The following is a 17,730-nucleotide window of genomic DNA, read 5'->3' as shown; positions in this document are numbered from 1 at the left end:
TTGGCATATAAATAACGTCTTTTACTTTGCCTATTTGAACTCCATGAATAAATAAATGATAGTGAATTTTCTTCTACCCAACATGGTCCAAAATATAGGCTTATTTATTCATCAATAAACCACACATGTACCTATACTGAAATCTTTTGTCAACGTTAACAAAAACATGTTTTACTAATTATCTTCGTTGTCAATAATAGTACATCAAACCCGTCAGGTAAACTCTTGAAAAATAATATTGACAGTAAACCGCAATAGCATTAAACAACCACTGAAATTGTAGAATTATCTGTTAACGTTCATCCGTATGCAAAATAGCACATCCTAATCTACTATTGTCGCTATGTCTTTCAATAAAACTAATTTTGAGTCTGATTTAAAAGATAATATCTTTCCAATGAATGACCTTGTTGAAATCATCTCCTAGAAATAACTGATACTACATTAGACCTGGATATAACTTTCTGAGAAAAAGAAAAAAAATGACCAAGAAGTCAAATTTAATCAAACAATTTTGAATTTAACCAATGGGTGGGATACACACAAAAATGACTTGACGGTCATGAAATTTAACCCAATCTTTGGAGTTGATAGCGACTATACTCTCTACCTTAACAGCCAACCAAGACGTCTCACTGGGATTTAAAAAAAAAAAAAAACCCTACCCACTTCATAATCACTAGAAGACAACAAAATTAGTACTGGCAAAGACGATTTCCAAAACACCAAGGTATATGAAGATTTCTATTAAGTCAGTCAGTAGGACTAAACTTGCTTCCCCTTCAGTAAGCTTCCTTGCTTCCCCTTCAATAGTTCCGGCGACTCTTCCACCACGAACGTGAAAAATCGAACGCTATAAAAGACAGCGGATAAAACAAAGTTCATGAAAAGAAAGTTTCGGGACTCTTATTCCCGAACTGTAACAAAATACTGGACCTTCCCTGAATAAGCGTGACGCCATATCTTCAAACTAACTAAAGAATCTTCTTGAAAACAATCTCGTTATGTTTCCCACACCCAAATTACCAGAAGGGTTTTCCTACCGTGGCTTAACCTAGGCAATACCAGTGAACATCTCGGCAATTTGCTTCCCGGACACCCTAGAATCGCCCGGTCATCAGTGGTCTTCTGCAACACTGAAACAGCTTACTGAAAACGGACTAGGATAATGCCCTTTTCACTTTCTTCCACTTGAAACAGTAAAGAATAATCTATTTAGAGAAACGAAATTGGTGAAAGAAACAAAATGATTCGTAAGAATTTTCATTTTATTGACATTGATGCTTTAAAAGGAACATAGGCTGAAATGTTCTTGAGAAAATGATTACCTAAGAGCATAGAAACAGATTTGTCTTTTCACTTTTGTTTTGTAACTGGAACTTACGACTTCTGATAGTCCATGTTAATTACTTGAGTTTGCACTGAATTCTATACAGAATATCATATAGCCATCAAAACTATGGTACTCAAGGGTACTGTCTTTTGTATCATTCTCCAATACAACAGCAACCAAAGGACGTACAAAGAAAAATAATTTCAAAGTAAAAATAACACATTGTACAGTATTCTGCTAACATCCATTAATCTGGCAGTATCCACTTTCACTGAGCGAAAAAATGAAAGCATGGAATAAAAGATGAATCGATACTGAAAACACTATCTAGGCCCCATTTTTCTATTCTCTTTCCTCCGTACATTCCTTTCCTTTGGAGAGAAATGACCCCATTCCAGATCATCCCTGAAAGACGCTGTAACTCTTAACACACCTGAATATTTTTGGAACGATGAGAATGGAGGCTTTTTCTCACCACTAATTGTTTGGTCTTCTTACAGACGCACCATACTCTTTCCAAACATACTTTCTTCTAAAACTATGGCGTGTCTGGTCTTGGAACACATTTAAGTTCATTCTCAACACACACGTCCCGTCTTTTAATATGCTCAACCTGTTGTCTGAAAAGTTTGTCTATTTGTTTCCTTAGGACAATATCTTAAAATATTCAGAAGAAAAATATAAGCCTTGGCTTTGAACTTAACTGACACAGAACGCTTTGATTATTTTTTCTTGTTTGCCTTCCCCTTTCAAGTCACAAAAGTACTGTGTATCACAGTAGACTTTAATCGAATGTTGTTAAATTTGTAAATTTCTAAACAAAGAAAACTTGTGAAAACAAAATTAATGTAGTAAAAGAGAGAGAGAGAGAGAGAGAGAGAGAGAGAGAGAGAGAGAGAGAGAGAGAGAGAGAGACGTCTTTTACGAGAGTACAACATATGCTTTGTTATTTTTGATGCCCAAAAAAGAGGTAGATTCACTTTCCTAGTTAGAAAAAATGTACATTACATAGACATTTACATATAGTTTTAATCACACCAATCCTTTAAATGTGCAAAAGGTTATCTAAAATGTTCATGTACGAAAGCATGAACATTTACTTTAATAATAATAATAATAATAATAATAATAATAATAATAATAATAATAATAATAATAATAATAATAATAATAATAATAATAATAATAATAATAATAGTAAGTTATATATATTGATAAACAAATAAATAAAAAATAAATAAATAACAAATATCTTCCATATGAAACTTCTTATACTCCAAGACTTTACTTCCATAGACAGTTTTTGTTTTTTAAACAAAAAGAATTACTATTAAAGCAAACCTTGACAGAATAAATCATAAGACATTCAATTGCAGCTAAGATATTATTTATGCTTATGTATCCATCCTTTAACCATTACAAAATAATAATCACTTAGCCTTATCACAATACAAATCCCTTATGACGTTGAATCCACCACAACACAAAAGTTAATTCATTAACAAAGAACAATATAATTATTGACATATTTCATATCAGAATTCAACGTCATAAGGATAAAGTCCTATAATCCTAGCTCACTTTAGAGATCTTTTAGGGGTTTACATATCCATTTAAAAAAAAATACAAACTCTAAACTCTCGCTTTGTCCCTAAAACTCCAAAGCAGTATCACATTATTACTTAGGGACAAAGTCGAGTGTTTTTACCTTACCAAATACAATGAATGACCGGGAAATACCGTAAGTCTAATGTTAAAAAAAAAAAAAAAAAAAAAATGCCACTAAAACCAGTCTGCAGCTCACTGCAGCATTCCATAACCCTCATACAGCTAATGACAACTCATGACGTGCTCCAGATCTATGACATCATAAATCTTCGCACCAAACCATCGACTTCAGCACATTAAGAATTAATTGGTCATTTTTCTTCAAAAACATAACCTAACCCAACCTTTTTCAGAAGGTTTTTCAAGGACCAAGAACGTGTTACCAGTGAGGTCAGATACGATCATTGTAGCAAACGTGGTCATAGATGGGGCCTACTATATAAACACAACCCATAGGTAAAAGCATATTAGGAACATTTCCGTCAGTTGCATTTGAATTCTATGAGAAAAAGAAAAAATCTATTACTCACACAATTATATCACAACATGCACACAATTTTTTTATTTGTTTGTTTGTTTGCTTGGAAACAACGAGGAACAAATCACGCTACTCTCGGTTCCTTAGCAGCGTTTTACAATAATAATGTTCTTACAAAAGAAAAACAAACTATCTTCTACATTTTAATAGTTTTATTATTTCTCCGAGCCTATCCTACGCCTGCAAGGTGGTCAGCCTCCCAGCAAAACTAATAAACGAAACTTTATTTTAAAAACGCCAATTTTTTTTATTTTTATTTTCTGTCAAACAGTGAGTTGGACTATGAGGAGAAATCTCCGAATACCCATAAACAAACTTATTTATGCGGGTGTGAAAGAAGGAAAAAACCCGAGAAAGTGTACATCAACACTTGCATTTAGTTGTTACATGACATATATGGATAATGAGTGCTAGTTGTACTTTAAAATATTCCAAATTAAATAAACTTGTATTGCCCAAATATGTTAAGACAACCATGAAAATTAAGAAATATCAATCAGAAACAAGATTAATACTTTTCAATGAGTATTGAAGATCGAACGAACTGATGTGATAGTGAGAAACTGTGAAAAGGGCGACAATGAAGCCTTATTATTTAGTTTTGTGAATAAAATGGAATCGGAAGTAATGACATTTTTGTTGCCATTCGTGATTTGAAATACTGCGTAAGATTACTTCATATCAATCTTAACACTTCAGGACTTTTGATAAAATCATCACAGAGATAACAGGAACTATATCACGGATGTTGCCTGGCGCTTTGCAAAACCACAGTGCATAGTGCTCATTAATTAAATGCATGCAAGCATGCATCATGAATGCTTCAAAAACACACACAAGTGTGCATACTTAGGACTGGGGGTTAAACGTATGTGATTGTACTTAGCTCAAATACACACTATAGGAAACTTTATTTTGTAAAAATATAATCAACTTGTTTGATATGTATTTGTTAAGGAACTTGAAACCGCTCTGCAAGTTGCTAACTAGCTGGAACTGCTATTTAGCAGGCAAAGTGTAAAATCTGTAGATTTGCATAATGATTCTTCATTTAACATCAATAATTGTAAATACTATAACAGAGCTTTCAATGGCAAAAATGAAAGTGCATGGAACTCTGTTTTCATATCTGACAGGAGGAACTTGTTACCTTGCTCATGTACAGGAACTCTAATAAATGGCAATGCTGGGAGATGACCACCTAATCTGGCAACACTGAAATTTACCATCCGCATCTGCAGCCAGAGCTTACACGGCAACACTGTTTCACTGACTGCCAAATGAGGCAAAACAATTTCGAAGCTTCTTCCCCACAAAGGCTTAACGAGAAAAGTGGTTCCCACATAGGAGTGAAAAATAGTTTGATTCTGTTGATAAGTTTGATGAAATAACTCTTACTCTTATAATTCAACTTAGAAATACGTTCAACCGTGTTTTAAATTTTAAATTTCATTAATTACATCTTTCAAGCAAGCTAACTACCATGGCACTAACCAAACATTAACGAATGAAATTCAACTAGCGATAAAATTATTTAGCCTTTCTTTCTACACATGAAGTCAGGTAAACAGCAAATGGTAATACCGAGTAAGATTCGAATATAAGAAGCTAAGCCTAACTATCCTATTGTAGGTGGCCGTTCCCAAAAGGCTTCTTATTGGAAGCCACGGGCTTTGAAGACCACCTGAACACATCAGTTGGGTTGACCTTCCGTTTTAGGAAAATGGCACTGCACCGACCAGGAACCGTGGCACTGTGTACTTTTTATGCAACTGGAGTCACAAAGCTACCCCTCCCAAGGAAACATATTACGAGATGCCCTAATTTCAATGTCAAATCAAATTATCTCTGTAGCCCCAGAGAATCTTAATAACCATACGAAGGCTTTTACTTTTAATTTGAGTTCATGCATCTGTTATTATTTTGAAAATGTTTCTAATCTATGATCTTTTTAATAGCATTAGAATTGCAGTTCAACTGAAATTTTCCTTAGGAGACAGTTTTGTACCCATAACTAGAGACACTATGAAATCTTGCTGAAATAAAAGTTGGTTCTGAGTTTGTGGCCCCCCTGTATCCTTAAACTACGCTCAAAGTCATCCATAACTCTTAGTATGTCAAATTCTTATAATCTACATTAACTAACAAATTCGTTAAGCCAAAGGGATTTTGTGGACAATGTATAGTTTAAGAATAAGCAAGGTCTTAACGGCTAGATCAGACTTTTGGCTATGGAAGAGGAATAAGGAAATCTTGCAAAATGCCTTTCCACCGTAATATTAGTCAATATTGTCAACAAACAGAAATTGTTAAAATGCTCTGATGTGAGTAACATGGCTGAAAAACATAAACAATCCAAAATACGCATTGAGACGACTCCTCAAACAGAAAACTGAATGGCCATGTTGCCTACCAAGATTGATCATTCTCTCTGGTACCAGAATTTGACCTAAGTCTGCTATCTATGTATAAATGATCTGCCAAAAACACAGAATTATAACTATAAATTTATCACCTTTATCCATGCAAAATACATGAAAAAAAATCTTCTTGCAAACCCTTTTCAAGTGTTAAGATTATAATGAGCTAGATCTGTCAAACCCTAGCTTTATAGTGACTATAACAACTGTTGATCACATCACAACCATAAGATTAGGAACTATGGAACCGATGTAAATAGATGCTTTAACAATCAAGAGGTAGTTTGGTATATGAAAAGCCATCGATTACAAGCAGTTAGTGCCATTTCCCAAAAATGAACTTTAGGTCTTCCACTATCCTTTACAAGCAATAGCACACTCATAGTACCATAGTTAATCTGGATGGTACCTTGGTACAATGCTAACTTTGGGTTTTAATCAAATCATGATTCCTCATGTCCATACAACCTAACTCTTTCTTCTTTTTACTTACTGTAATCCATAATAAAACAATAAACTTAACTTTGTGCCCAACGTACTTCATGCATAAGCTTTTATAATATGCAGCCAAAAACTATCAACAAGTTATCATATAATCAGCCAATCATCAATGATTACTATAATATTAAGATTTCATGATGGAACTCCGAACTTGTAATGAGCAATTACCTCTATATTTTTTGATGACCAAAAGTGGAAAGAGGTAGTACCAAGGTGCCAGCCATAGGATGTAGAATAATCTACTACTCTCCTTTTTCTCAATTTACCATCCTCTATCTATTACCCTCTCCTAATTCTTTCTGCCAATAGCCGTTCAATAATGACAAGAATAGAAAGTCAGTATTTTCAATTTAGTAAACTGACCACTACACATAATTCTTCAGTATTCGTAATTTTTCAAATTAACTTCACCAGATTCAAGGACTAATCCCAGAGTTACATATATTCATATATATTTGGTGTATTTATGTAAATATATATTACATGCTGACACCATCAATATGCAAATGACAGGCTGTTAACTTAGAAATAGTTCTGAGCTAGTAATAAAATTCTCTTCAAGTTCGCTATATCATAAAAACTGACGGCTTTGCTTGTAGTTGAGTTACATCGGAGATCTGAACATTTCAAAAGTTTAAAACCATTTCTTTTTTGTTCTTAAGTGTCCTTAAAACATACACTTGATGAACACTATCCCAAATGTTTTATAAGACAGACAGAATGAGGGAGAGACAAAGAGACTAGTGGTGTGCAGATGTCTGGGGGAGATATTTTAAAGTATATTCTTGCGAGGTTACCTTAGCCTAAGGTTTCAGGAATTTTATCACCTTTATCAAGTGAGTGAGAGTGAGAGAGTGTGTGAGAGAGATTCTCTGCTTCAGTGCCTCCCCCTCTTTCTCTCTCAAGGGCAGAAGGAGGAGGCGAGGAACTGAGAAGCCTCCCGTACCATCTTTATAAATGGACGAGAGAGGTAACTTAAATAGGAAAAAATGCATGTCCATGACCTGGCTACCTTTATTTTTCTTACTTTATGGTCTGCCAGGTCATGGTAGGTTTTCTCATACTACTGCTACAGGAACATAGTACTGGCCACGGTAAACCTACGTAGGAACCATTACCCACACGATCAATTATAGTGATTGTATCAGTCAGTGAATCCACACCCACGCCCGTTCGCTACTGCCCAACCACCTCCATACCCTCGCATATACGCCCAATACACATGTATAATATAAGCAGCAGCATCAACAGCCATAACAGAGTAACAGTAGTAGGGTAGTAGTAGCAGTAAGAACAGTTGCATCTTCCTTTCATTGGGGATTGTTTGAAGTCAGTGTAATCTTGAGATATGTCAGAATTTCCGTAGTTATACCATGATGTGAATGATGACCAAATGGGCTTGAGGAGGTGGCAGGGTGAGCGTGCGACCATGGATGGGGAGGGGAGGAGGCGCGCAGTGCCTTTGTGGCCGGTACTAAAACACGACGACGTCTAGGCGGACACAGGGATGGCGAGGCCACAGCAACAAACGACACAGCGCACAGTTTGTCAGGGCGTCACTCGGGACGCATTTACTGCGAGGCGTTAAGTGGGCAGGGCACAGAGGCCCGGCCTGCGAGGAGAAGGTAAGGCAACCTTACCCTTTGTAGAGGTTTAAGGTTCAGTGCCTTAACCCATCAGAGAGGCATCAGTCATCATGATGATGCTACTACTGACTAGGGGCTGCTTGAGGACCTGGAGTAGAGGTGGAGGGTACGGTCCTTGTTGATATTGGCATTAGTATCAGTACCTGGATGAGCCACCTGAGCCAAAGCTGTTATTTGGCGCACCACAGCAGCAACTTCAGCATCTTCTACCACAGGAGTGGAGGCTGAGGTGGCAGTGGCACAAGATGTGGTGGTAGTTGTGGAAGTTGCAATATTTGATCTAAGGGCAGCACGATGTTGTTCTCCATCTAAATGACGTCTGTACTCCGAAAGGGTAGCAGAGTGCTGTCGGCATGAAGTGCAAGCATACAGGAGTTGAGTTAGTCGAAGGACACCCTGGGAGTGGTCAAGGACTCGTTGATGGCCAGCCAGCAGGTTGGGTGAAGGGAACACCAGTCGACATGACTTGCATACCCACCCCACTTCCCCTTCTGCATGTTCAGCACCTTCCCCAGCCTCAGAGGCACAACCCCCATCCAATGTAAAACTTGCACCTGATGATCCCGGTGACGTTAGATGAGCATTGAGCTCTGCATGAGCTGATGGTGGTAGCTGGAGCATAGAAATGGGTGTTCCGCCACCAAATGGTCCCCCAGAGTTTTGATCGAAAGGTGGACCACCTACAGGTCCTCCACCACTGGTTCCACCACTGCAATTGAAGCTCCCTGTACCACTACTGTTACCTGTTAAAGAAAGAAAATAAAAACATTAGTCAAAAATTTCATATGTTTTAGAGTAACACTTAAATTTATATACTAAGACTAAAAGAAACAGTCATATAACTAATGTAACACATGTAAATAGTAAAAATTAGACTAAATTATAACTATCAACAAGAGAAAGTCTGACAATCATATTTGGTAATAAAATTAATAAAAGTAATCTAAATAAAAAAAAAATCCATCTGGTTAAATATGCAGAGGAATACTCTAGAATCTTAATTCAGTTTAAGACTTCAGATCTATGCACAGGGAAACGCCTCGAACAATTGGAATATATTTAATAATACTGTCAAACTACAAGTACATTATGAAAATATCTATATACTACATAGGTCTTTGACAATTACTGTAAGTAAAAATTAATCAAAATTGGGAATTTACTTAACTAAACACTAATTTTATTTCCTTAGCGAGGTTAGTTCCATGCACCCACGTTAAAGCACATGCACGCTCGCTCGCACGCATGAACGGACACACAGACACACACCCAAGAGTCCAGGAACACATGGCGAGGTAGGGCATTTCCTAGCTTAGAAGTAGAAGGAATAGTATGCCATTTGAAGTTAAATAAGATTTGAGAAAAAAATCCAATAATAGATTTATTTAGTTAATGAAATGGCAACTGTCGTCAAGACCAAGTGCTTTTAACTGTTTCACCTCTTCATAATCTTGACATGGAAATAGTAGTAAAGCTACTAATGCTGCCTTATAAAAATATTTTCCTTCAATGCTTGGTTGATTGCTATTTGTAGTAGTAATGCAGTAGTTGTGGCTGTGTCGATATATGTACTAACAATGAAATATCTTGAATTTACAAATTATTGTCATTGTGCACTAGTAATGCGACTTAAATCGATTCCTTAATACAGTAACAGTTATATGAAACATTGCCAATTCATGCTTATGATCACGTGACTTATAATCGTAAGTTGAAATATACTGTAGAAGCTCGCAAACCAACATTAACCAATCAAGATTCAATTTCTCCTGGAATAATCTGGCAATGATTCCTTCAGCTGCACACAGTAGCGAAGCAACTTCCATTAAAGGGGGGAAGAGGAGCAAGAGTTAGCCACATCGCAATGTGTATTTATGGACGAAATTGCCAAGGTCTACTATGTGATTACCGTCTGTAACAGAGGGCGGTCGGGAATGCTCAATAACCCAAGCATCCGCATTTGGCCTTGAAAAGCCTAATGTCTCAATTTGCCGTAATTAATAAAGAGTTGGGATAATAAAGTGCATCCTTGTCAGTGGAACTGGTTAATAGTAAACGCCTTTATCCCGCTAACCGAAAAATACCATGAAATCAAGAGTATGGCCAAGCGGTAGAGTTACTCCCGTGCTGTGCAAAAATCTGATAAAAAAGAAAGAAAAAAAAAAAGAGAGTAGAATAAATAAACTAACACAAAGCAACTATGCGTTCCTGATTTGGTGCGTCTTCATTTCTTAATCAGTGCTGGCATAAAATGAGCGTTTTCCTCTCCAGCCCAGACAATGCAACCTCGATCAAATTACACGGAACAGCTCCTAATGATAGTATTTAGCGCCGAGACCCATTAGTGCTAACCACTCCGACTTAGAGAGCACGGCACATAAAATCAGTAACAGTCACATGGAAAACCATACCAATTTACAAGAGGCCATCAGGTATATAATACCATATCAGGGAGAAGATGTGCATGCATTTTGTGTACGCTTTTAGTGACATTCCCACAGCGTTCGATCCGAACCACAGGAATTCGTTATTAACAAAACAAAGGGACTTAAATATCAACAGGTATCCACTCCAGACCAAGTGGCAATAATAGTCAACTTCTATAACTAACTTCTTGACATGCATGACATTTGAGAAGCTCCCAAATCAGGAAAGGTGAGCGACAAAACTAACTACAAACTACGATTCCCCTATGAAGGGGAGATGAGGCCCCGCCAACCCTTCCTTCTTCCTCCTCTTCTTCTTTTCCTCCTTCTTTAAAGAGCTATACATAGAACTGGTAACCTTTGGCCTGGTAGAAAAACTCACCGTTATAATCTAGAACATAATTTCGTCTATCTTTACTCAAGGTTCAGTGTCCACGCTTGTTCTGAAGAAGGGGCCCAGGGGCCCATATTTAAGTTGCCATAGGTGATAATTTCGGAGGTTGGTAATAGCCACAAGTGATAGTTATACGACCTTTCTTCAGTTTTGTGTTCTACGCCGTAGAAATAAATAAAACGCGATGTATGCTTCTTTGCTATCAAATAGGAAAACTGAAAACGAAACGACACAATACTAAAGTTGTAAAAGTCTTAATGACAAAGATCACAGAAACTTTATCGGATCACGTTCTCTCTCTTGCTACGAATCTGATATCAAAGGTACAATATTGCTTAAAGTTAGTAAATGAGAGAGAGAGAGAGAGAGAGAGAGAGAGAGAGAGAGAGAGAGAGAGAGAGAGAGAGAGAGAGAGAGAGAGCAATTACACTTCGAATTGTTTGTACGGGGATATGAAAATAATCAGTAATCCAACTGGACTTCTAATTTCCATTACTGTTTTAATCATCACTATCTTTTGACAGCTTAATTAAGATGCTCACTGATAATTATCTTAATTCATCTCTCTCTCTCTACCCTAAAAAATTTTTCAGTGAAACGCTATTAAAAATAATGGATTATTTTCCTGTATTTAACTGTGAAGCCCCTAATCACACGAATATATGCATTAGTATGCAGAAGAGCAGTTAATAGTCATTCCTAATTGCGAACAGTAAGTGTCGACTAAATTCGTTGGGGGAGTTCTTACAAGTAATGAAGTCGCACCCATAAAAAACTTAATTACTTGTAGTGGCACATCAGTCGAGTATTGCTTCCAGCACTAGCAGTAACACTAAGCCAGATGTTATGTGTAAAACGACTATACGTACATACATACCAGACCACTGTCCTTTTATGAAACATTGGACACGAAACTCACCGATATACAAATGAGTCTCAACTGGCGTACTTATATGTATGTATATTATGAAAATACATGGCTGATGGTGGTGTCAAGTCATATTACGGAAACTGCAATTCCCAATCAAATTTTATTGACTCAGTGTACCAAACTCTTGAGAAAATACATTGAAGTAATCAAATGCTATGGACACCTATACTCGGTTTTTTCCATCTGTCCATCCGCCTGTGGTGTTTGTGTATGGTAACACTGCGTCCCGGGCTCTAGATAGTTACATTTAGCTTACATTCAACAATAATAACAATATCCTATTTCGAATATTAACGATGTAATTCGCATACAGTAAATTATTAAAACACTTTTCAGTTGCAAATGTACACCCAGATATCCTTTTATTTACCCAAAACTAACACAAAGCGTAACTATCTAAAGCCCGGGACGCAGTGTTACCATACGCAAACACCACAGGCGGGTGGACGGAAAAAAACAGAATATAGGTAACGAAATCCCCTCAAACTGGTTGAACAGCAATGTCTTTATTTGAGGTCAACAGCAGCCATTTTACTTAAGTGCCGTAAATGCGGTAGATAGAATGTTAAAACGCATATTCCTGTGCCGTTTGAATTCACCAATTAAAGGAATGATGTTTGTTAAAAAAAAAAAAAAAAAAAAAAAAAAAAAAAAACCGACGTGGCTGCAAAGTTGTGGGATAGGAAAATGAGTTGTGAGGGAGGTGCGAAAAGGTTGACGCTTCTATATGGGCCTATGCTGACTACGTATCGTGAAGAGATACTGCAGAAACTGATGAACAAGAGAAGAAAGATTGGAGTAAACATGAGCAAAGATAATGTTATGAGGGTAAATGGAAGCCAGGAACACGGGAGAAATTAATGTAGGAAAGTATGGAATCGGCTGATATGTGTAGGCAATAAGGATTAAGAGAACGGATGATGATAGGTTGACGGAAGAGGTGTTGTGTCACAAGCTCACAACAGGTCACGATGCGTAAAGCAAGAAAGATAGAGGGATGTGTGTAAAAGATTAGGCATAGGCTCGAGTTGCCTATAGGGCTGCCCGAAGGATTAGATATTTTTACGTGGCTAGGAACCAATTGTAAAAGGTTGAAGCTGCTGCAAAGAAGAATTTGTGTCGTATAAACTGCATAAATAAGAACTGACAGATTATGAGATGTAGATATGTATAAATGATAAATAGGCTAGCGTAAGTGGAAAAACTGTTTAGAAGTATGGTTAATGAGGAAAGACTAGACGATGATAGGAAGACGTAGAAAAGTCTGGATAGATGGAGTAAAAAAGGTACTAGACACGTAGGATATCCGGGAAGAGCAAGAGTATGAGCAAGATAGGGTAAATGGTAGTGTGCGTATGAGGTTCAAGTGCCATTGGTGAGCCTTGTATGCAGTACGTGCAAGAAGCAGATTGTATGGAAGTTTTACCGCCCAACAGTTATGTGTGGATGCTGTAGTGACTGTTGATGTGATGTTTTTCTGGGGCCACCCTCTGTTAGGGATTACGACTTGAAAGTGCAAACGTTATGTATGGAGCATAGCTTAAAGAAACCACAGGTTTAGTGAAGAAAAAAGTCTATAGTTTGAGATGTAACTGCAAGACATGAAATAGTGTAGACCAAATACAGAAGGGAAATTAAGGAAGTCTGAGAAAATGTGAACGAAAATGATGACCAAATGTAAAAATATACCATGATTGAATTTAAAGAAGAAATTTGCATAGAAAAAGACGTTGAATCAAGAGTAATTCAGTGCAAAATAAATGGTTAACAATTAAGCGGATCTTGATACAAAAGACATAAACAGAGAGTCTCAAGAGAATGCAGTTATAAGCCTCTGAAGAATGAAGATAAGAGAGAGACCGTTTTAGATGATTCAAGAGTAGGAAATGTTATAGGATGCGTTACCAGGTTACTGATGAGAATGTGAAGAGGATGCTGATAAAGATGGAAATTGGAAAGACGTAATGGTTAATGGGATGCTAAGAACTGATTAGTGTAACCGAAAGGTTGACAAAGGTATGTCCAGATGACGGGAGGGACCGAAGAAATGATAGAGTATGTCAATACCCTTTCATGTAAGAGAAAGTTGAAAGGTGATTATGAATTATAGAGGCATAGTACTAGTTAGGGCAAGTGTGAAGATGCACGGTGGGGTTTAAATTGAGAAAATATGACAAAAATATTGATAGGGGAAGATCAGTGAAGGTCTAAGACAAAAAAGTTGTTTACGTCAAGATGATGCTAAACATGTGTGTGAAAAGCTTCTGGAGTTAAGGCAGAATTTATATATAGCTTCCATTGACCTGAAGAAAGCTTATGATAGAGTTGTAAAATAAAGGCATGGGTTGTAAAAGTTAATTTATTAAGAGGGACTACTTTTATGATAAAAGTGAATTTCATGTTTGGATTGTGATTATGTAGACGGGAGTGACTGGTTTACTGTTAAAAAAATGTGTTAGAAATGGTGTGTCTCAATAGACTTTAGTCATTTCATGAATGGAGGGAAGAGAGCAATAAGCAATAGGTAGTAACATGCAGGTGTAAATCTCATGAATTAAAATTAAATTAAAATTAGAAGTGAATGAAATAAGGAGTAGCTCATGTTTGCATACAAATCATTCAGAAGAAAAAATAATGTCTGTGGAAGTAAATATTGCAATTACGAATGGATCGTTGAGCGAACTTTTTTAGAAGAACGATTTGTGGATATCGTAGGTCTTTAAGCAGAAAGATGCTCGGTTTATTTTTATCCTTTTGGTTGGATTGTGTTCACTCTATTGCAAAGGGTAGAAGCAAGAATGAGGGGCTGTTTTATCTCTTGAATCGATAGATTTGTTATTAAGAACAATGAAGAATGACTGATCAGTAATCATACGCTTTCATTTACCATTTCACTATTTCTGGGCAGATGCTTACTTTGCAAATTTATTCATTGCAGATCCTTCGCTGAAAAAGTGTTTGCAAAATCCTAACTTTTAGAAATTAGACGGAGAGAAAGAGAAATATCAATATTTAGAGAAGTCAAGAAGTTGAAAATCCTTCGTTTAAAAACTAAATGAGAAAAAAATAGGATTTCCTAGTTCTCGATCTTGAAAGAAAAAAATCCACAGCACAGATGAATCAGTGACTAGGAGGGTGCAAATTAAAGTATCGAAAACAATGTTAAACTATAACAGTCATGATGCCGTGAATACTACATGGCCCCTGTCATACACGTGACATTAAGGCTTTATAAGAGGTCACGTTGTGCTGACATATCAAGGTCATATTCAGATTTCAGCTCAGTCGATATAAAATTTCACCATCAATCTTTTGGTTTTTCATTATTTGGTATATTTTCGAAACAGCGTTTTTTGCATTAGATACGGAGTCCATTAACTTGTGTTCTCAGACAAACAAAAAGACTCAGTTTTTTTTATTATTATTATTTTGACGACACATCTAACCTACATACGATTATTCTGAAAACACTACATCAAATGACGTAAGTTCTGAGTTCTTAAAAGACACAAATGTAACGTTGTGTGGCACATAAACTCCGTTGATCCGTTGATTCAAGTTCATTCGTTGTTCTTTTTCATAAGAGATTGGACAATGGCTCTCCATGAGCATATTGGAAGGCACAGCCAACCACTGTCCTTATAGTCTACATGTTTGTCCTAACAAAGATCAAATTATCTCAGCTCGACAGAGATTGCTCCATTTAGGTTCAATATACCAATTCGTGGAAAAAAAATAAAGTGTGAACGTGAGCCAGAGAAGGTTGCACTGCTTGGAATGTTAACATAAAAAACGCCAATTAATGTTCATAACTACTTGTTAATGCTAGCTGAAAAATATGCAGAAAAGACCACGTACCTAATCCAATTGACCCTATTTACGCGTAAATGACCATTTAGGGGATAAAAGGCGTAGGAGGCACATAAATCCGTCAGTGGGACAAATAGTTCATAAAGCAATGCTCGATTTAAACTGAAGCCTCATTTGTCCAAATCATAAAACACGGTCCTTGAGTGAACCATATATGAATGCTATTTTGCGTTAAGAAAAAAAAATAATAATTTCGTCTCGAGAGGTCGTATGTGTCGTTCATCCCTTGAGCGAATGTGACAGACAGTCAGCTTCGTTTGGCGTTCATAAAGCTAATCACAAACAGTTCACCATTTCATTAGAACCAGCAAAAGGCAACAACCAAGACCAAGACTCGAAGTGAATAACAACGACGAAACAGCAGCAGCAGCAGCAGCAGCAGCAGCAGTCTTGAGGTGAACCCGCACTCTCTAATAATGAAGCTAAATTAACGCGGCATTCGGGGCTTCGAATTATGTCTCTGGGCTTCGGATTATGTCTCGAAGCGACCCCCTGGTGCTCGGATTAACGGTGCCTCGGCATAACTCCCTCAATTGCATAATGTTGGTAATTTGTGCGTTAAGGCTTATTGAGTCAGTGTTGAAGCCTTTTTCTGGTCATCAAGCCTTTTGGTTATGATTAAAGTCCGAGTTTTGGTGGTGACGAACAATTTCAAAATACATCGCACCTTTCCACGTTCAGGAAAGTCCCAAGAGTGGCTGAACGATATCATTCTTCCCGCTGAACAAACTTTTTCGTGAAAATTAACCGTTTCCATCAGAGATCAGAGTCCTAGTTGATCCTTTTCATAAAACTTAGCCCAAGTTTCATAAGGCGCTATGGGACATTGAGATGACTAAACTTTACGTAATTTTTTCTTTTTGCACGAAATGGAAAATATTCGTCAACGGCAATTATGAAAATGCCGGAAAAGAATTAGTTGCTGGTAAATAAGAAAACAATTCTGAAACAAAACACGTGAGCCTGTCTCAATAAACAAAATATACTAGTAAAACCGGCAAGTAACGAAAAATATCTCCAAGGGTAATATTGCACTAAAGCCACAGTTTTTGTTTTTTTTTATCTCTCGTGATTAAAAGGTATAAATATGAACCTTATGAACTCTGATGGAGCAAGGCCTTCATATTCTAAAGAGCCTTAAATACCCTCCCTCTCTTTCTCTCCCTCTTTTCTAACAGCTTGCATTGAGGAACCGTGATGAAGACTGACACTCGTTTTCATCGTTAACTTGGACCTTGCGATCATTATCATGCTCATCATCTTATTCATCATCATTGGGGTCAAGATCGTCGCAGTTCCTCAACACTCACCCCACCTTCACAACCCTCGCTCCATTATCATCATCATTATACTCATTCAAATCATCTCTCTCTCTCTCTCTCTCTCTCTCTCTCTCTCTCTCTCTCTCTCTCTCTCTCTCTCTCTCTGACCTGAATAACATAAGAATCATCAAGAATCATCATTTTCAATGCAACCTCAACAGCAGTGACAATGGCATTTAACTGTCTCAAGTGGACGACTATCTTTGCTCACTATTTTTGCAATCTTAGGAATAATCATTTAATTAAAGCCATACTACTTTTACCGACGGTCGAGTTGGGATCGCCACGACTGTCTGGGATTTGCCAACATCACAGTCATTTCTCATCAACGTTATGATACTCTGCTGTCATTTCCATACGTAAAAATGACTTAATGGTTTGCTTGTCTCTTCGGGTGTTTAATTGATTGCTGGAATGAGAGAATGAAAAAGCCACAACCTGAACTCTGCGGTCCTCAAGCATTTTCTCAAAGGGTCTGGTGTCTATTGAAACCAACTGATCAATAAATGGTAGACTATCTAACACCTAAGAGCAAATGGGAAAGGTATTGTTTACTGCGTGGAGAAGGGACTGCATCAAAGAATATTATGTCCATCCACAGTTCTCCTCTCAATGAAAATGAATGGGATAGCAATGTTCAGGGATAACAACCAAGACAGGTTAAGCTACGTTCAGTTTCATTCTATTGCGCTGTTCTAGGTTATGCATCAGCCCTACATAACAGGAAAGACAATGATGCAA

General features: G+C 37.1%; 1 protein-coding gene across 2 annotated transcripts in view; it reads right to left on the bottom strand.

Annotated features, from left to right (window-relative positions):
- Window positions 1-1,250: 1,250 nt before the first annotated feature.
- Window positions 1,251-17,730, bottom strand: part of LOC135216688 (uncharacterized) — a 437,763-nt gene continuing 421,283 nt past the window's right edge. For both annotated transcript variants that reach the window (XM_064252100.1, XM_064252099.1), the window contains exon 2: window positions 1,251-8,789. In XM_064252100.1, coding sequence (XP_064108170.1) covers window positions 8,116-8,667 — 552 coding nt within the window. In that variant the 5' untranslated portion in view covers window positions 8,668-8,789 and the 3' untranslated portion in view covers window positions 1,251-8,115. The remainder of the gene's footprint in view (window positions 8,790-17,730) is intronic.

Source organism: Macrobrachium nipponense, chromosome 6 (assembly GCF_015104395.2).
Source record: "Macrobrachium nipponense isolate FS-2020 chromosome 6, ASM1510439v2, whole genome shotgun sequence".
In the NCBI taxonomy this organism is placed as follows: domain Eukaryota; kingdom Metazoa; phylum Arthropoda; class Malacostraca; order Decapoda; family Palaemonidae; genus Macrobrachium; species Macrobrachium nipponense.
This window is presented reverse-complemented; position numbering and strand designations above follow the sequence as displayed.